Here is a 16154-nt window from a genome sequence, read left to right as displayed (position 1 = left end):
ATTGGAAGGATAAACACTCGTAACATCCTATGAAGCTTAAAGTAGTAGATGTGATTTTGAAATTAAAAAAAATTAATGCTCAACTCTCGGTAGAGCATTCTGATGAAGGAAGTGGTGGCTTTGCATGTAGCTGTACTTCTGTAGCCTTTTTAGGCTGTGCTTGAATTCTGGCAGTGAGGGGAGCTGTGAGCCGTGTGTCCGTACAGCATCCGACTGCGGCAGCTGTCCCGAAGGCGTTTGGAATGGGGTCTTTTCAGGGGGTGCCTTTGCAGTTTGATGTTCCCTCTAGTGTTTGAGGACTGGAAATGCTGAGTCTGATCTTCCTCAGGCCGCTGCAAAGTGACCAAACGTGCTCTCTGGCAACTCCTTGGAAGCCACGGACAGGGTTTTATGTTGGGAAAGTCAACTGGAGGGAATGTGGGGGCTTGACTTTAGTTTCAGTGGATGTAATTGCTGCATTATCAACTGACTTTGGCCATGTGCTATGCTCTGGATGACCTTTGGAGTCTGGGACCTGAGTCTGAATGGCTTCTGTGTTATCACATCACATTTCTACTTACCTCTATGGGCAGACCAAATGTGGAGCCTTTCAAAGCAGAATTTGATTTCGGTGCTGCTTAGATGGCTATCTCCCAAGCTATTTATTGGTTTCATCAACACAGTAAATTGTCTCAAGTCTCCTAAAGAAGTACTTACAGAGATTTCTATGGCTGATTAATCACAACAGTTTGCTAGATAAGAATAAAGACAAATGATTATTTAAACCTGCTTATGTACCATGACTCTTTCTTCCTTGATTGTGGTAGAGTGCCAGCTGATGAAGACAGAACGACCTAAACCAAACACATTTATCATTAGATGCCTCCAGTGGACCACAGTAATTGAAAGAACATTTCATGTGGAGACTCCAGAGGAGCGGTATGTTTCATTCATATTTAATGCATAAACTCCTTGCAAAAGCAGATGCAAGTCTTCAGCATTAATAGCAAGTCTTTTGCTGAAGCTCTTATTTATCAGATGATGTACGTCTGGACTGAAAAGCGACAAATGATTTTTGAGCGCCTCAGTTTTAGTCCATGTTCCAGTATAAAAGGTACCCTAAGGGGGGGTTTCAGAGAGTGGATTTTGAGCAGTTTGTAAATGAAGAGTTGCTAGGTTGGGTATCCAAAATGGACAGGTGCAGGTGTGTACCAGCACACAGGTAGTTGTTATTTCTGGAAATGTAAGGTTCATTTCTCACTGGAAATGTTGTGGGTATGTAAAATGAAGGGTTTCTGACCTGGGAGTTTCTGGAAGGATAAGCACAAGTGAAATAGAGATTCAGGCAAAGTTGAGTTGTATCAAAATACTGACCTTTTAAAGTCTATTTAGACACCTTGTTTCTAAAGGAAAAGTTAGTTGTATCATTGCTGATTGCTAATGTTTTATGCAAATTAGATAATAAAGGTGATAGTTATCTGCTGCAGGTGCAGATTTCTGTTTCAGCTGTTAGGAAACAAAGCTAAGAGCTGCATCCTGTGCTCTCATCATTGGAGAATTGATCTCTTACCTCCAGAGAGAACAGTTTTCCAGCACAGCTATTCTGCAGCTACTGAGTATTTAAATATTTACTCGCTCTTCAGAAACTGAATTTAAATTATTCCAGTACCATTGCCCTAGGGGAATGAGTATTTTAAACCCCTGGTATTCCCTAGCTATGATACTGGCACATGTTTAGTTTAAAGATCGGTAAATTCTATCCAATATTATTTGCCTCTTGTTTTCATAGCCTTTGCATGCACTGATTTAAAGAAAGTTTCCAGTTATTGCTTTTAATTCTGTTACAATGATCAGAAGAAGGCGAAGTCAAATTAAAAGCAAAGAAAAAGAAACTAGTCCTTGTTTTCTTTAGTAGCGTTGTGGTCAGTGACCCTAAAGGGAGTGAATAACAGTTTCCACTTGGAAGAAGATTGTATTTCAGTCTTGTTTTGTTCCCTCCTAACCAATTAAGTCAGCTTTGTGACACTTCGGGGCTCAGAGTGTTAGTCACTTCTGTTGTGTACTCTTGAGACATAAAAGCTGAGGGTGAAATTCTGGTCTCCCAGAAATCAAAGATACTCACTTCAGGAGGGTCGAGATCTCAACCAAGTCAGTAACAAATCTTAGAAGAGATATGAAGGTAGATATACCTTCAACTTTCTCTGTGCCTTTAAAACCAATGTTTGCTTTTTGAAAGAGATGGAGAGAGAAAAGTACAGAAGAAAAAGTTCTTATTGTAACCATTCTGAATATGAAAAATATGACTAGCAGATAAGGGAATGTGTTTGTGATGGTGGATGGAATAGTCTGTGCTGGGAGTATAGCGAGAATGTTCAGAACATTTGGCGTTACCTTGCTGCCCCAGACAGGGCTGGAGGGATAGTGCATATTCAGGCAAAATCCAAAATAAAAAATGAACAAGGCAGGAAAACCCTGAGTGGTGCAGTTTTAATTAGAATCTTGTGTTGGGCACTTTTTCCTATGGACTTTGCTTCCTCTGGTGAATGATCTGCCTCTTCCATCCATCACAAACCAAAATACACATGTTCAGATATGATTTTTTTAAAAAAAAAGTCATTTCATAGAACCAGTGGAAAATGGGACATTGATAAGGATGGCACAGCTGCACTGCAGATTGCATGTAGAGCAGTTTAGCACTGGCTGCTGCTGTTCCTGCTGCGGTGGCAAAGTGTTTTACCTGGGCTGTCCTTGGGAGAAGAGTTTAACCAGTGCCTGGAAAACACCAACTAAACCACCACATCCCATTCCCTACAGATACAAAAGACAGTAAAACGTGGTAAGTTCAGATAGTCCTTCAGCCCCTGTATGTCTTAAACCCTGTCCTGAAACCCTGTAAGCCCTTACGAGTTGTATTCTTTATGTTCAATAAATTTGCAGTGCAATCAAGTGAAGGCCAAGAACTTTCACTTCAGTAGTTTCCAAAGGTGTGAAATTTCCCAAAGGACACTGGAGTGGAAGTGGTCTCCATGGGAGTCAAAGGGGTCACTGTTAGAGCACCCGTTGCTGAAACAGCTGTGGAAACTTTATCGTAACCAAGACCTAAGATGAAATGTCACTGCTTTTGCTGACATTCTGCTAAAGTTTACACAGGAATTGCTGTACTGCTGTCATCATCTTTATAACACAGGAATAACCTGAGTATCCTGGGATTTAATACCTTCTCCAGGAACACCCCTTGCCATTAAAATTTGGGATATGTGTGCGAAAAGGTGGCATAGTGTCCCCAGGAGTTGGATATGTGTTTCAGTGCACCATAGAAATGTAGAAGCTGCATTTAATTGCTTTGTGCTTCATGGGAGCCTCTTGCTTTTTGGTTTTGGCAAGTCTGTTTTTGTTATGTAAGTCTCTCTATCACCAGGTCGTATCAGCTGAATGCCTATTAAAAGTTCTGTTGTGTGAAAAGCCTTGTATTACATCCAGACTGGGAGAACTTCAGTTGTCTTTTGTTTCTAGTACTGTTAATAAAGATAGTTGTTGAAAGTGGTCTTAAAAATGCATTTTACAGTGCTTGAAAATGCACATAATTCATTGTATCTTCCACTGATTCCTCAGAGAGCATTAGTTGCTCTGTATTCCTTGATGATCTTTGCAATGGCAGATGGTAAAGTCACAAGTAATGAATGTCTTTGCCTATATTTTGCCAGGGAAGAATGGACAAAAGCCATCCAAACAGTAGCAGACAGCCTCAAGAAACAAGAGGAAGAGATGATGGATTTTAGATCTGGCTCTCCCAGTGATAATTCAGGTGCCGAAGAAATGGAAGTTTCTATGACAAAGCCAAAACACAAAGTGGTAAGTGGGCATAGCAGGAATAACTGTTTTTTTAGGTCTTCTCAAATGTAGACAAGAAATAGCCATCGAACCACATCTGTTCCCATAACAATTACACAGTTGGTTGTAGATGCAGCTTCTGCAGGAAACAATTGTCTGAGCTGAGCAGGTACCAGGCAGAGCCTATCTGGGTCCACCAGAGTTCTGAGTTCAGATTCCTTACTGGATGACTTTCAAGGCCAGCTCGTGTCTGGGTTTGGTTTGCCTGTTTTCCTGTGGTACAGGGCCTGAAATCATAGCTCCTGCTAGACCACATGACTCTAAACTCTTTGCAGGCGGGTACAAAGGTATTCCAGTGGATTTGCAGGATTTAGGGTGGGTCCAGTGAATTTAATTGCTCTGGATTAAGGGTTTAGGCTGACCCCCTGCAGCCACTGCAGTGTCTGTCTGTAATGTTCCTAGAGCTTGGGGTTTTGCATCAGGCACAACATAGTCTGAATGCACAGTGCCAGTTCAGCAGTGGCCTTCAATGAAAGGAGTGTGTACCAGAGGAGATCTTTAGCCTTTTTAGGTGTGTCTGTCTTTAGCCTTCCTTCACTTCTTTCTACCTCCTTGTGGTCTTCTGTTTGGATTTTTGTTTTCCAAAGTGATCCCAGCTGTTCTTGCAAGAAAGAATTGATAGGAACTTCCCAAGTGAATGTAATGTTTGTGGATTTTAGCTGGGGACTTTCTTGTGTCCTCATCTCACCGTTGACATCCCCACCTACTTTCATAAGTTTGTTTCAGTTTTGGGAAAACTGATGTTTTTCTATAAAAAGATAGTTATCCACCAGTTTCTTCACTAAGTTCTTGTTACCCTTGTGTCATGTCAGCGCTTTTAGAGTGATGGGGGTGGCTACTTACATGTCTCTCTGAATTAAAGCTGCCATTAGGCCTTTAGATCCTTGACTCAACAGATCCTGCCCTTGCTGGGCAACTCTTCATAGAAATGCAATGAGAAATATTGGTCAAACATTGGTCAAATATACCTGTTTTTCTGAAACAGTGACTGTCTCTCCCTGGGTGTGTTAGTGACAGTGATGACTGAAGTCTTGATATCAACTGTACTGAACAATTAGCAGGAAGTCTCCTGAACCAGTTCTAGGGAAGACTATTGAGGAAGTTTACTGTCGAAAGCGTCTTAATTTTTTTCCTCAACTGAGGCTTGGGTTGTGTAAGTCTGATTGTTGCCACGTTGGCAGCCATCATTGATCTCACAGAGAGAGTCCTTAGCCTGCAACATGGCTAATCTGTGAGGCAGTTATTTGTCCTGTGGTTTTGATGCTGTTCAGTGAAGTACAATGAGGCACAAGAAAGCACCCTCCTAGAAATGCAGGGAACATCAGAAAAAAGGTGTGAGTTTAATCCCTGGAATCAGAGCAGCATGTGCCTTTTAAGGAACGTCTGCACTGACAAAGAGGTCAAAATATCTGGATTAATGTATGCTGAGTGTTACTTCCACAGTTGAGTGTTGTCATGCAAAAGAGCGTTCAGTTAATTGAAAGCTTATGGTTTTCCCTAAATAGTTTGATTGATTATATTTGGAAGTGCACTGGCATTCATTTTTATGGAAGAGTCATTTCTGCTCCTGAATTCTACAAAACAAAAAGATTAACAAAAAGACACATGTGTAACATATGCAATGCATTCTCACGTGAATGAGCACTTCTGCTGAGAATAGTATACTTCTTGTTAGTTCATGTAATTCAGTTCTTTTTTATCTGTATCATTAACAGACCATGAACGAGTTTGAATACCTTAAACTACTGGGAAAAGGCACTTTTGGAAAGGTCATTTTAGTTAAAGAAAAAGCAACTGGACGGTATTACGCTATGAAAATTCTGAAGAAAGAAGTTATTGTAGCAAAGGTGAGTAGATGGGAAACCTGGGGATGTGGTTTGCCCTTGATACAGCCTTTGGCAAAGTCATGCTGAGGATTCTCAGAGAACTTGTAAATAATTGCTCTGTTAGTGTTTTACATGGAGCCCTGATCTGGGGAACCACCTTGCTGATTTCCTTCTGCTTGTGTTTCAGGATGAAGTAGCGCACACGCTGACAGAAAACCGTGTCCTACAGAACTCTCGGCATCCATTCCTAACAGTAAGCATTTCTGCCTCTGCTGAGTGTTACTTGACATCATGACAAACAAGGCTTTCCCTGTTGTGTGGTTTTGGGTTTTTTTACTTATATAATGCATCTGAGATCTGTGTTTTCAGAGTGGCTGTGTATTTTTGTACCCTTTCCATTTTTGGGAAGCACAAATTTAAATACTTTTAAAAGTTTTCTGATTCTTGCAGAGCAGGTCCTCAGTACCTCTTGAAGACAGTGTTTCAGGGTGTGGTTTGACTTTACAGCTCACCCATTTAATGATTTGCTATCTCTGAGAGAAATATCTACTTCCCTTGTCCTCCAAATGCTTGGTCTCCTCTTTGTAGCAGAGATCAGGGTGACCCTGATCTTGTGACAAACAAGTTCAGGAAGATAGAGTGGGGAAAAACCCTTTAATTTTGTCTTTGTTGTTATTTTAAGCTCTCAGAAACTGTGGAATCAGAACACTGGTAATGGCAGCCAAAGAATAGTGGTGGGAGCATGTGGAATGGGGCAGGGAAGAGCAGGACTGTGCTTTAACCACTGCTTTCCTTTTGGATTGGCTTAGCTGTGTAATCAAACCATACTCTCAGTTTAGACTTTCAGTGCCAGCAATCTCTCTGTGCTGAGTTCAGATATCCAAGTTCCATCTCAAGATTTTGTTTCTAATATTTATTACAAGTTGTCTCTGAGTTGTTTACAGCTGCTTAAACCCTCCAAGAGACTGTATAGGATCCTGGTTGTTTCCTTTGGCCAGGTACAAGGGCTTAACTGGAATTAAGCCCTGTTAAGTGTGACCTCTGGAAGTAAATATTGTCTGTATTGAGTGTAATCATGAATGTCTAAAACCTGATCCTCCCTTTCTCTGCAATAATATGAGTAGTTTAAAAGTGTCACCCTTAGTAATGAAGACAGTGATACCACATGTGATATTTTCTCCTTGATGCTTTCATAAACTCAAATACCCAAAACTAGGTCTCTTGAAGTCAGCTGTGAGACTGGATTTAAGTTGGATATTAAGAAAATGTTCTTCACTCAGAGGGTAGTTGGGCACTGGAACAGGCTCCCCGGGGAAGCAGTCATGGTACTAAGCCTGACAGAGTTCAAGAATTGTTTGGACAATGCTCTCAGGCACATGGTGTGACTCATGGGGTTGTCCTGTGCAGGGCCAGGAGTTGTACTCGATGATCCTTGTGGGACCCTTCCAATTCAGGGTATTCTATGATGTTATGGGTTATGACCAGAAATCTCAAGACTATGGCAAACAAGTTGATGTTACTCTTGCCACGGGAACACATGTGACAGGACTGTACAAAGGCACCTTGTGACACTCCATCACACCCTCCATCCGGTCTGTTTTTGCAAATTGCTCACAAATTGGTATCGACAGTGTTGCTCAATCCTCTGGCAGACTGTCAGCAGGGAGCAGTTGCAGGCAGCAGGGCAGAGACCAGGGGGCTGGTGTGTGTAAATATATATGTTTCATGTAAGAGGACCGCTGGTGCAGTGAAACCCGGTGCTCTGGGGTTTGGTCGGAGCCTCTTGTCTGTGAGGTGGAGCCTGTGGGAACTTGTGGCCTGAGAAGGAAACTTCACAGCCACTGTTGGTACATACATTTTGTGTCACTTTTAATGAGCCAGGACTTTGTTTCACAGCTTTATAGGTGCTGATTGCTTCTGCAAGGGATTGATTTAATGTTTAATTAAATTTATTTAATGAAATAAGTTGGCAGTGGATCAGTCCTCAGATGCAACAGGAAAGTGTAGGTATGATATAAGACTCAAGGACAAAAAGTTCACTAAAATAGAAAATTTCATGTCTGTTTCTGAAACTCTATTAAAAATGCTTTTATAATTGTCACTATGATCTGTCTTCTAAGTTTTGGTTTAAATCTGTTTCAGGCTTTAAAGTATTCCTTTCAGACACATGATCGCTTGTGTTTTGTTATGGAGTACGCTAATGGAGGGGAGGTAAGGGAAATATAATAATGTTTAATACTCTAGGATTTTCCTGTACTACTGCTAATTCTGCTTGACATTATTTAGCTAAGGTCCACGTTTGCAATTCTAATTAATCCAAGTTGTCCCAGTTAAGCAGAGCTGTTTGCAGGTTTAACTAATATTAAAAATTAAGACTCTTAATTTTCTCAACTCCATTTTTAGAACATAAAGGTTTTGGGCGTAGGTTCCTATTTTACATGACAGCAATATATTGTAATCTGACATTTAGAAGTTCAAGAAGGCAAGGTTGCTTTCTAGTTTTTCTTCAGACAAGTTTTAACACTTTTTAATGAATATTGTGAGCATATGTTACTGTGGAGGGAGAACTATGTTACTTTGGAGGGAGCTAACTACTGTTACAATCAAGAAGGAAAAGTGAGAATATTAACATTTCTCCAAATCACACTGCAGTTTTAATATGTAATTGTAGTTCAGTCAAAAAGAGTTTTTATAATTTTCTGAACATACAAGACTGCAGCACACAAGCTCGTTATCAGTGTGCATCTGTGAATAAGAGATATAAATTGTCAAATCATTTTATTTATGGTTCTTTTTAACACATTTGGGAACGCAGCTGGGTGAGGAAGGGAAGGGGTTTTCTCTTAGGTAGTAGCACATTCCAAGCAGGATGTCCTGTGCAAGACATAACTCAGAAACATCTGAAGTTAAACAAATCACTGTTCTTGCAGTTGTTTTTCCATCTGTCAAGAGAGCGCGTCTTTTCTGAAGACCGAGCTCGGTTCTATGGAGCCGAGATTGTTTCAGCGCTGGATTACCTGCATTCAGAGAAGAATGTGGTTTATAGAGATTTGAAGGTATGTAGAGAAATAATTTCATAAGCTTTGGGTGTTTGGCTTTTTGTTTGCTGTTAACAACAGCAAATGAGCCTGAATTATTAAGAAATGCTCTCCTGACTGAACTTTATCCTAACTGTTGTTGCAGCTGTTGGGCGTGACTTTATAGGATGTCTGTACACTTTCATAGTTCAAGAGGCTGTATGAGGCATTTATCAGGACCCTGGGGCAGCCCTTCAGAAAACAGGAAGGGGCACTGGGCTACTTGGGTTTCATTTTCACTTGCCTGCTTATGTTCTAAGAGAAACTTTACTGGTTCTTCTGCACGGTGGAACATAATCCTGGTCTTATCAGATAGATGCAAATTCACACTGTGTGAATGTTGCTCTTCCTTGCAGTGTGCTCACAGAACTGTCTTCATAGCACCTGCTTCCAGTCAGAAAATTGCCTTAGCTTCATGTTAGTTACTTATTTGTTTGGTGAGCACAAAGGGGGAAAAAAACCCCAATGAAACAAGATATTTCAGGGCAAACAAACTCGAGAAATTCTTGAGGAAGCTTTAAGAGTAGCATTTTCTTTTTTCCTGAGAAGAGTTTTCAGGAGAGTGTGAGGGTATACTGGTAGTTTATTTAGGAGCAATATAGAATGAACATTGTGTTCATTCATAATGTTTTCAGGCTATGTCAAAGTAATTTTGGGATTTCTGCTGGGATTTTGTCTCCCATATCACCATGATACGTTTGAAAGTGCACCTTATTTGTACATGGTGGACATGTGATACCTGGGTGGCTTTCTCAAAAATTAGTGGCCCAAGCTAAGATGAATACCATTTGCTGAGTGACTGTATGTAGTGATTCTCATTTAAAGGGTCTCTTTGGAAGTGGTTCCGTAGCCATGCAAAGATTTCTGTTTGATTTGCTGTTATTTACTGGTACAGATTATTTCATAAAATCACAGCAAAAGCAGGGATGAAGTTGTGTGAGGGGGGAATACTTAATATATGTTCAAAATAACTGGTGTTCTGTTGGGGATAATATTGTAGAAGCATAAATATTATGTCTACGTTCCGCATTCCTTCTGTTTTTACCATTGGTTACTGCAAATTAGTTACCTAATGTTCCCTAAAGAACTAAGGAAAGTGTTACAATGTATATTTACATTATACATGCTTTGGCAGCTACTATTGTTCTGACCCCAGTGAGAATGAGGTTGAAAACTGATCTGCAGAAATTTATGTCTTTTGCTGTCCTGCTCAGGAGCAGTGTATGTTATACATAATCATGTCTTTAATTTGGATTTTCTTCCCAGTTGGAAAATCTTATGCTGGATAAAGATGGACACATAAAAATAACAGACTTTGGACTATGTAAAGAAGGCATCAAGGATGGAGCAACAATGAAGACTTTCTGTGGCACTCCAGAGTACCTTGCGCCGGAGGTATGTTTATGTTGGCTGTTGTGTTAAATTACCTTCTTATATGCTGTCCATGATAGCAGTAAGAATACAGAATAATTCCTGTGCCATTATGTGCTCATGCACTGACTGCTATGACACATGCTGAGACTCCTTTTTTTCATCATGATCTGGAATGTATCTTTAGCATAATGATATGTGATAATTTTTCACCAGGATAGTATCTTCCGTCCACTTCAGGGAGTATTTACATTTTACTGGAACAGTTTGTTTCTTGTATGTAATTTAATATGTAATATGTAATTTAATATGTAAAAGATATGTAATTTTAAAAAAAATCTTTTAAATCATTTCGAATACTATATGCTGTATTACTTGTTTTGCAGTATGGTGTTTGTTGTCCTGTTGAAAGTTATCAACAGGACTTTGCTTAAGAAGTGAAAGTATTGTCCAATTCTTTTACTCTTTGAGGGCAGTATAAGGCGACATGTTTTCAAAAAAAGGACAGACCAAGCTTTTTCTGCAGTATTTAGCATGGTATGCATTAAAAGTGCCAACTGTTTTATGACTATAAAAGCACGAGATGTTTCTCAATGTTAATTTGAACATTCCAATTTCAGAGGAAATAAATCCAGGCAGGGGATCTCAGCCCCCAAATGGCATGTTTGGGGGATTTTTTTTTTTTCTTGTGCAAAATTATTATTTTTTTTTTTTTTTGTAAAGTGTAAAATGTAAATGTGTTCTTGCAGCTTTCCTCCTGGAAACACTCCGAGAATTGTGCAACACAGGTGGTGTTATAGCTGTGAGTTAGTTACGGGCAGATCAAAAGTGGAATTGTGTTGTAGGGGATACATGTACACACGGTGTTTCACAGGCAGACGCTGGTTTCTCTGCCCACGCTCCGAGCTGTCTGGAAGCAGACTCCCTGTATTAGTGGGGCACAGAGCCCGAGCTAATGTGGTGTGCCTTGCACAAGCACTACTTCCCTTGCAGTGGGGGCTTTGCAACCCGTGGCATTTAGGTTTCTATCCAGCTCAGAGCACAGGCAGAAGCAAGTCTCGGGCTGCTGGCAGATTATATACTGTTGACACAGCCAGGATGTAGCCTTCCCTGAGCTGGGAGACTTGGGCATTGCAAACCTGCCTTGAGTTGAAGTATGCAGGAGTACAGATTATGGAAAACCGAAGTGGAGGAGGAATATTTCTGCTGAGAGCTGGTGTCTGCTGATCAGCACTTTTGTGCTCTCTGCTTACATAGTGGTGGCAGTGTGCTCTTGGGGTTTTTTTGGTTTTTGGTTGTTTTTTTTTTTAACTCCCAGGTGCTTTCAAGGGCCTCCAGTCTCTTTGTAATAATGGAGAACGTGGGCACCTGTCAAAGTAGCTTGCAGCAAGGAGGTGGAGCCAATCTCATGATAACTGCCAGCTTTTCCATGGATCACCAGAAGTCTTCAGTGAATCTAAATTGGGGTCCATGCACCACAGTTTGAGATTTACTGATGCAGAGAGTAATTAGCAGCATGATGCAGTGTTAGCTTTTATTTTAGCTTCCTTCAAAAAAATCAACTGCTGAACTTCAGTTTCTCGTCAAGGGTTTTTTGAGGAGGCTGAAAATATTTATTGTTTTGGTTTTGTTTTTTCCTAACTCGGAATGTGGGGATTCCCTGTGCAGGCATTGTGTTGTTCTTTCTCTTATGGCATTTGCTATTATTTTTCTTTTTAATATTTATGTTGAGTTGGCTCATCCAAAAACCCTGAAGGACAAATCTTTTTGATTAACCCAGTTCTCTCCCCTACTTGCAAACCCCATCTGTGAGTTGGAGTGTTAAATTCTGGAGGCTTTTGTCATCTGGTTGATAGCATGCAAAAAATCTGGAAATTGTGCGCGAGTGATATTCCATGTGTTTGAGGTCAGACATCCTTAAAAGCGGGGGTCTTGAGCCTCTTGTCTGCATTTGTAACTCGAGTCCAGCACAGCGGCGTGTCTGTACAGTTGTTGCATCGTTGTTTTTAGGTTCATACTGGAATCTCATGCATGGATGACAGTGACTGAACCATGTCAACTTTGATGTGTCAGATGCATCAATGGCTGTGATGTTTACAGCTGTTCTGCCTTCTCTTTCAAATTCCATCTCACAGCAGTCCAGAGCTGCTCATTAGGAAATGATGATCCTTTAATTTAAGTGAAATGACCTTGCTACTTCACTGCTCCCCAGCTATCCAGTGTGTTGCAATATCTATGAGTGCAATATCTTTTTTGTTACGGTGTATTTTTGATACACCGTTGCTCTCTTTTATGCAGTCACTAATATGAGTGTATGCTCATTGTGATAAAGAACTTTGAAGAAATAAGCATTTTATATTCTTTTTAGAATTAATGGAGGTGAAGGGAAATGTTGCAGTTAGTAATACAGTTTATAATACAGCTTATAATGCACTTACTAAAGTAACATTTGAAGTGTTTACTGCATTTCTAAAGCACCTATGGCATTTATTAAGTGCACAACAAAGGCCATTGTGGTTTTCTTTTTCTTTCAGTATCTCCTATTGCATCTCTCGTGCGGCAGTTTAAAAAATAAAAATTGGAGGCCCTGTGACTGTTTTATTTTAGGCAAGCCAAGTGTAGGGGAGTGCGAACAGGAAGCGCTCACTGAACGGGGGTGACTCAGAGAGCGGTAACTGCATTGTCACACAATATCTCCTGCGAGCCGAAGGGCTGCCATGCCTTGGGAAGGACGGGGCCGGCTCCTGGAATCCTGTCCGGCCGGCAGCTGTGTCGGCCGTATACATATACGGGGCAGCTGCACAGCCAGCTGTCGTTTGGTGTGAATCATACGGCCGGGGATGCTGTAAATAGACCGACGTGGGGTAATCTAATACCTGGCAGCCTTTTGATTTTTACTGCAGGCCCTCTCCCTCGTTCAGATAATTAAGGGGAATAATTAGTGAATGCAGAGAGCCAGAGTGCAAACAGTTGTTACGTGAAGTGTCCCGATGCTTCTTTTTTATTTGCAAAACCTTTATCAAGATCCGTAAGAGGTTCAGATCTTGCTTTTGTTAAACTTGCTTTGTCAACTTTGTTTGGCTCTTTCACCTTTTTGCTTTTGAGCGTAAAGTGTTCTGAATCGCAGGAATGTAAAGCTCACACGGACACCACACAGCAAGAAAACACGATGGTGGTGCAGTTGTGGTTTGTGCTCTTAGCAAGAGTAAGCAGCTCAGTGCAGACCCGTGAAAGGAGTAAAGATGACGACTAAAACCTGAGGACAGGGTCTGGAACATGAGACTCTTGGTGTCAGCTACAGACAACTGCATAGGAGACACCAAGTCTAGAGAAGTCCTTGTAACATCCACTGCACAAGGCACAAAACTCTCCCTGCTCCCTTCAACAACCCACTGTGCAGAAGATCAGAAATGCACTATGGCCCGGCTTCTCACCAGCGAGCAGGAGAGGTGGAGGGCACTGCTGGGGTCTTAAGTCCCTGCACCAGCCACAGCTTTGTTAGGTAGAATTTGCCCGGGGGAGAGAAGAATGAACTGTGCTGGGCTCATTTTGCTGTAAGACCTGGCAAAAGTCCACCCCACTGACAGTTCCTGGGTTTGCAGCCCTCTAAGCAGAGGCAGGAGTGCCTTTAGAGCGGGGCAAAGGGGTGGAGGGGAAACATTTCCAGACAATTTGGCTGCCGTTTTACAGCCTTGCAGCCGGTCAAATGTTAGGAGTGGTGTTCTGGCTCTTAGTGTTTAATGTAGATTAGTCATTGAGTGTTTGTGGGTGGTCTTTTAGCATGTGCAGAGCAACCCTTGGGGTGGGCAGGCTGATATGAAGGTGATGGATATGTTTGGCTTATCGCTTGTGAGGGAACAGGTTGACGGTCTCTTCTCCTCATATGGCTCCTTGGTGGTTTGGGTTTTTTCTAAAAATTTGGATTCCATTTGGAACAGTTTGTGATGAATAAGTGAGAGTTTAACAGCTGGCTCTGTAATGTGAGAACAGTTCTCAGCCTTTGGACTTTCAAAGGTTGTGCTTATCATGACCATAATGTGAGGGAGGGTGTGAGGAAGAAGGGAAGGAGACTGCTGTAATGTACCTGCTACCTCCTTTCCCCCATTCTGCTCACCTGGGATGGTGAGCATGGATGGCAGTTCTTTTCACATGGATACTCTGCAAGTACTTTTCTGGTAGATTCAGCTGTATCATGTGAGACGGACTTGCTGAGTTAAATTTTGCTTCTCAAATTCTGTGTTCGTGCCTGGTTTGGGAGTTTCTTCTGAAGCCTTTTCCTTACCTTCTGCAGGTTCTGGAAGATAATGACTACGGCCGTGCAGTGGACTGGTGGGGCTTAGGAGTCGTGATGTATGAAATGATGTGTGGCCGGCTCCCTTTCTACAATCAGGACCACGAAAAGCTCTTTGAGCTCATCCTTATGGAGGAGATCAGATTTCCACGCACATTGTCACCTGAAGCAAAATCTCTCTTGTCAGGTTTGCTGAAGAAAGATCCTAAGCAAAGGTGAGACTGTTGCTTAATGGTTGCACTTTTAAGTACTTGTGCCCTCAGAAATGCCAAAAAACCCACAGAAAAATTCTGCTACAGGCTTCACAAGGAAGTTAATAATTGTGCTATGTGAATGAAAGGGAACTGTCTTTGAGACAGGTGACTTAGGAGTAACCATTTCTACACTCCCATATGAAATAACCTTATTGTCATAACTGCAAGATAATTGAAAATTGTACTGCACAAAGGGCTATTGCCTGCATGCACGCATGCCAGATATTGTTCTTTATTTAAAAGTTGAGGAAGGTATTTCTGACAAAATTATAGTTTTATTTCTAATCTGTTTAAAGCGATCATCCAACAAGATGCAGAAAGTGGATCTACTCATTTATTTTTAACTTTTGACATGAGCTGACACCACAAATAGTGACACGAAGGAGCTTTGGTGCTGAACTTCACAGTAGGTTGGCTGCCATTAAGCAAAACTATAGCTTGGGGAAAAAGGAAGTTAACCCTGCTTTTGGTCATAACAAATCCAGTGGCTGCTGTGGGTTATAAGCTACTCTACACTAAATACTTTCACCTTCTGTCCCAGCTGAGACTGCTGTCCCTTTTCTGAATTTTTTCTTTAAATATGTGCCAGTGATATAGTATCCTGCTTTGGACAGTAGGTGGTGGTGTTTGTACCATGTTTGTGGTGGAGTTTAAACCATGTTCAATTGACTTTTCTTATTTTGTCCTTTTGTTTTTGTTTTTTTTTTTAATTGCTGTATTATTTAAAAAATAACCCTTGATTTTAAAACAGAAAAAAAACAAACCGAAAAGAAAACAAAAAACCCTAAGCCACTAATGGCTGACAAACAATATAGAACTAGATCCAAAAAGGATGTTGACCTTCGCACAAAGATAAACATCAGTTTAAAAACCTGCCATCTTGTCAACCCAGACGTTTTAAGAACAAATAATATTGTGACTCTGCCCCTGATCTTCTGTCCTGAACCTTCCACTGTAAATGGGCCCCAAATAGGAAACCTTTCATGTGAGGTGCAAGCAGAGTATTCCCGTTTGCTTTCTGGTGTTTGTTTAGTCTCTGTGCACGTGTGTGCACACAGCAGGAAAGCGGGTTTTGCCGGTACATGGATACTTGTAGGAACGATTTCTGTCATCACTGTAGGCTATTTCTATCGCTGTTTTTGATGGAAAATCCTGTTGGGAGATCTTGTAATGCAAATCCACAATTTATACTGCTGGAGGATTCAGCCTGGCGGTGACGTGGGGAACGGGGCACAGTTGCAGCCAGGAACGTGGCCAGCCCTGTACAAGGTGGCAACAGCTGCACCCCCCTCCTGAACCCGGCGCCTGCAAGGGGACCTCCAGGAGAAGGTTGTGTAATTGATGAGCAGCCCCCCAGGCACTGTGCTCTTCGAGCCTGGCTGCAACCCCTGCCAACAGGATTCCTGTCCAGTAAAGTGCTGGGTTAAATGCAATTGTGACCCTTTTGTAGCTTATTCAGGTGGGG

At 41.4% G+C, this 16154-nt stretch overlaps 1 protein-coding gene across 2 annotated transcripts in view; it reads left to right on the top strand.

Annotated features, from left to right (window-relative positions):
* Nucleotides 1-16154, top strand: part of AKT1 (AKT serine/threonine kinase 1) — a 68171-nt gene that overhangs the window by 38298 nt on the left and 13719 nt on the right. For both annotated transcript variants that reach the window (XM_018082651.2, XM_018082652.2), the window contains exons 3-10: nt 807-918; nt 3684-3831; nt 5586-5717; nt 5884-5949; nt 7839-7907; nt 8627-8752; nt 10040-10168; nt 14436-14650. In XM_018082651.2, the coding sequence (XP_017938140.1) occupies nt 807-918; nt 3684-3831; nt 5586-5717; nt 5884-5949; nt 7839-7907; nt 8627-8752; nt 10040-10168; nt 14436-14650 (997 nt within the window). The remainder of the gene's footprint in view (nt 1-806; nt 919-3683; nt 3832-5585; nt 5718-5883; nt 5950-7838; nt 7908-8626; nt 8753-10039; nt 10169-14435; nt 14651-16154) is intronic.

The sequence above is a fragment of the Manacus vitellinus genome, unplaced genomic scaffold (genome assembly GCF_001715985.3).
Source record: "Manacus vitellinus isolate BGI_N305 unplaced genomic scaffold, ASM171598v3 scaffold_6_pilon, whole genome shotgun sequence".
Lineage (NCBI taxonomy): Eukaryota > Metazoa > Chordata > Aves > Passeriformes > Pipridae > Manacus > Manacus vitellinus.
Note: the sequence above shows the minus strand (reverse complement) of the source record. Positions and strands in the feature narration are given on the sequence as shown.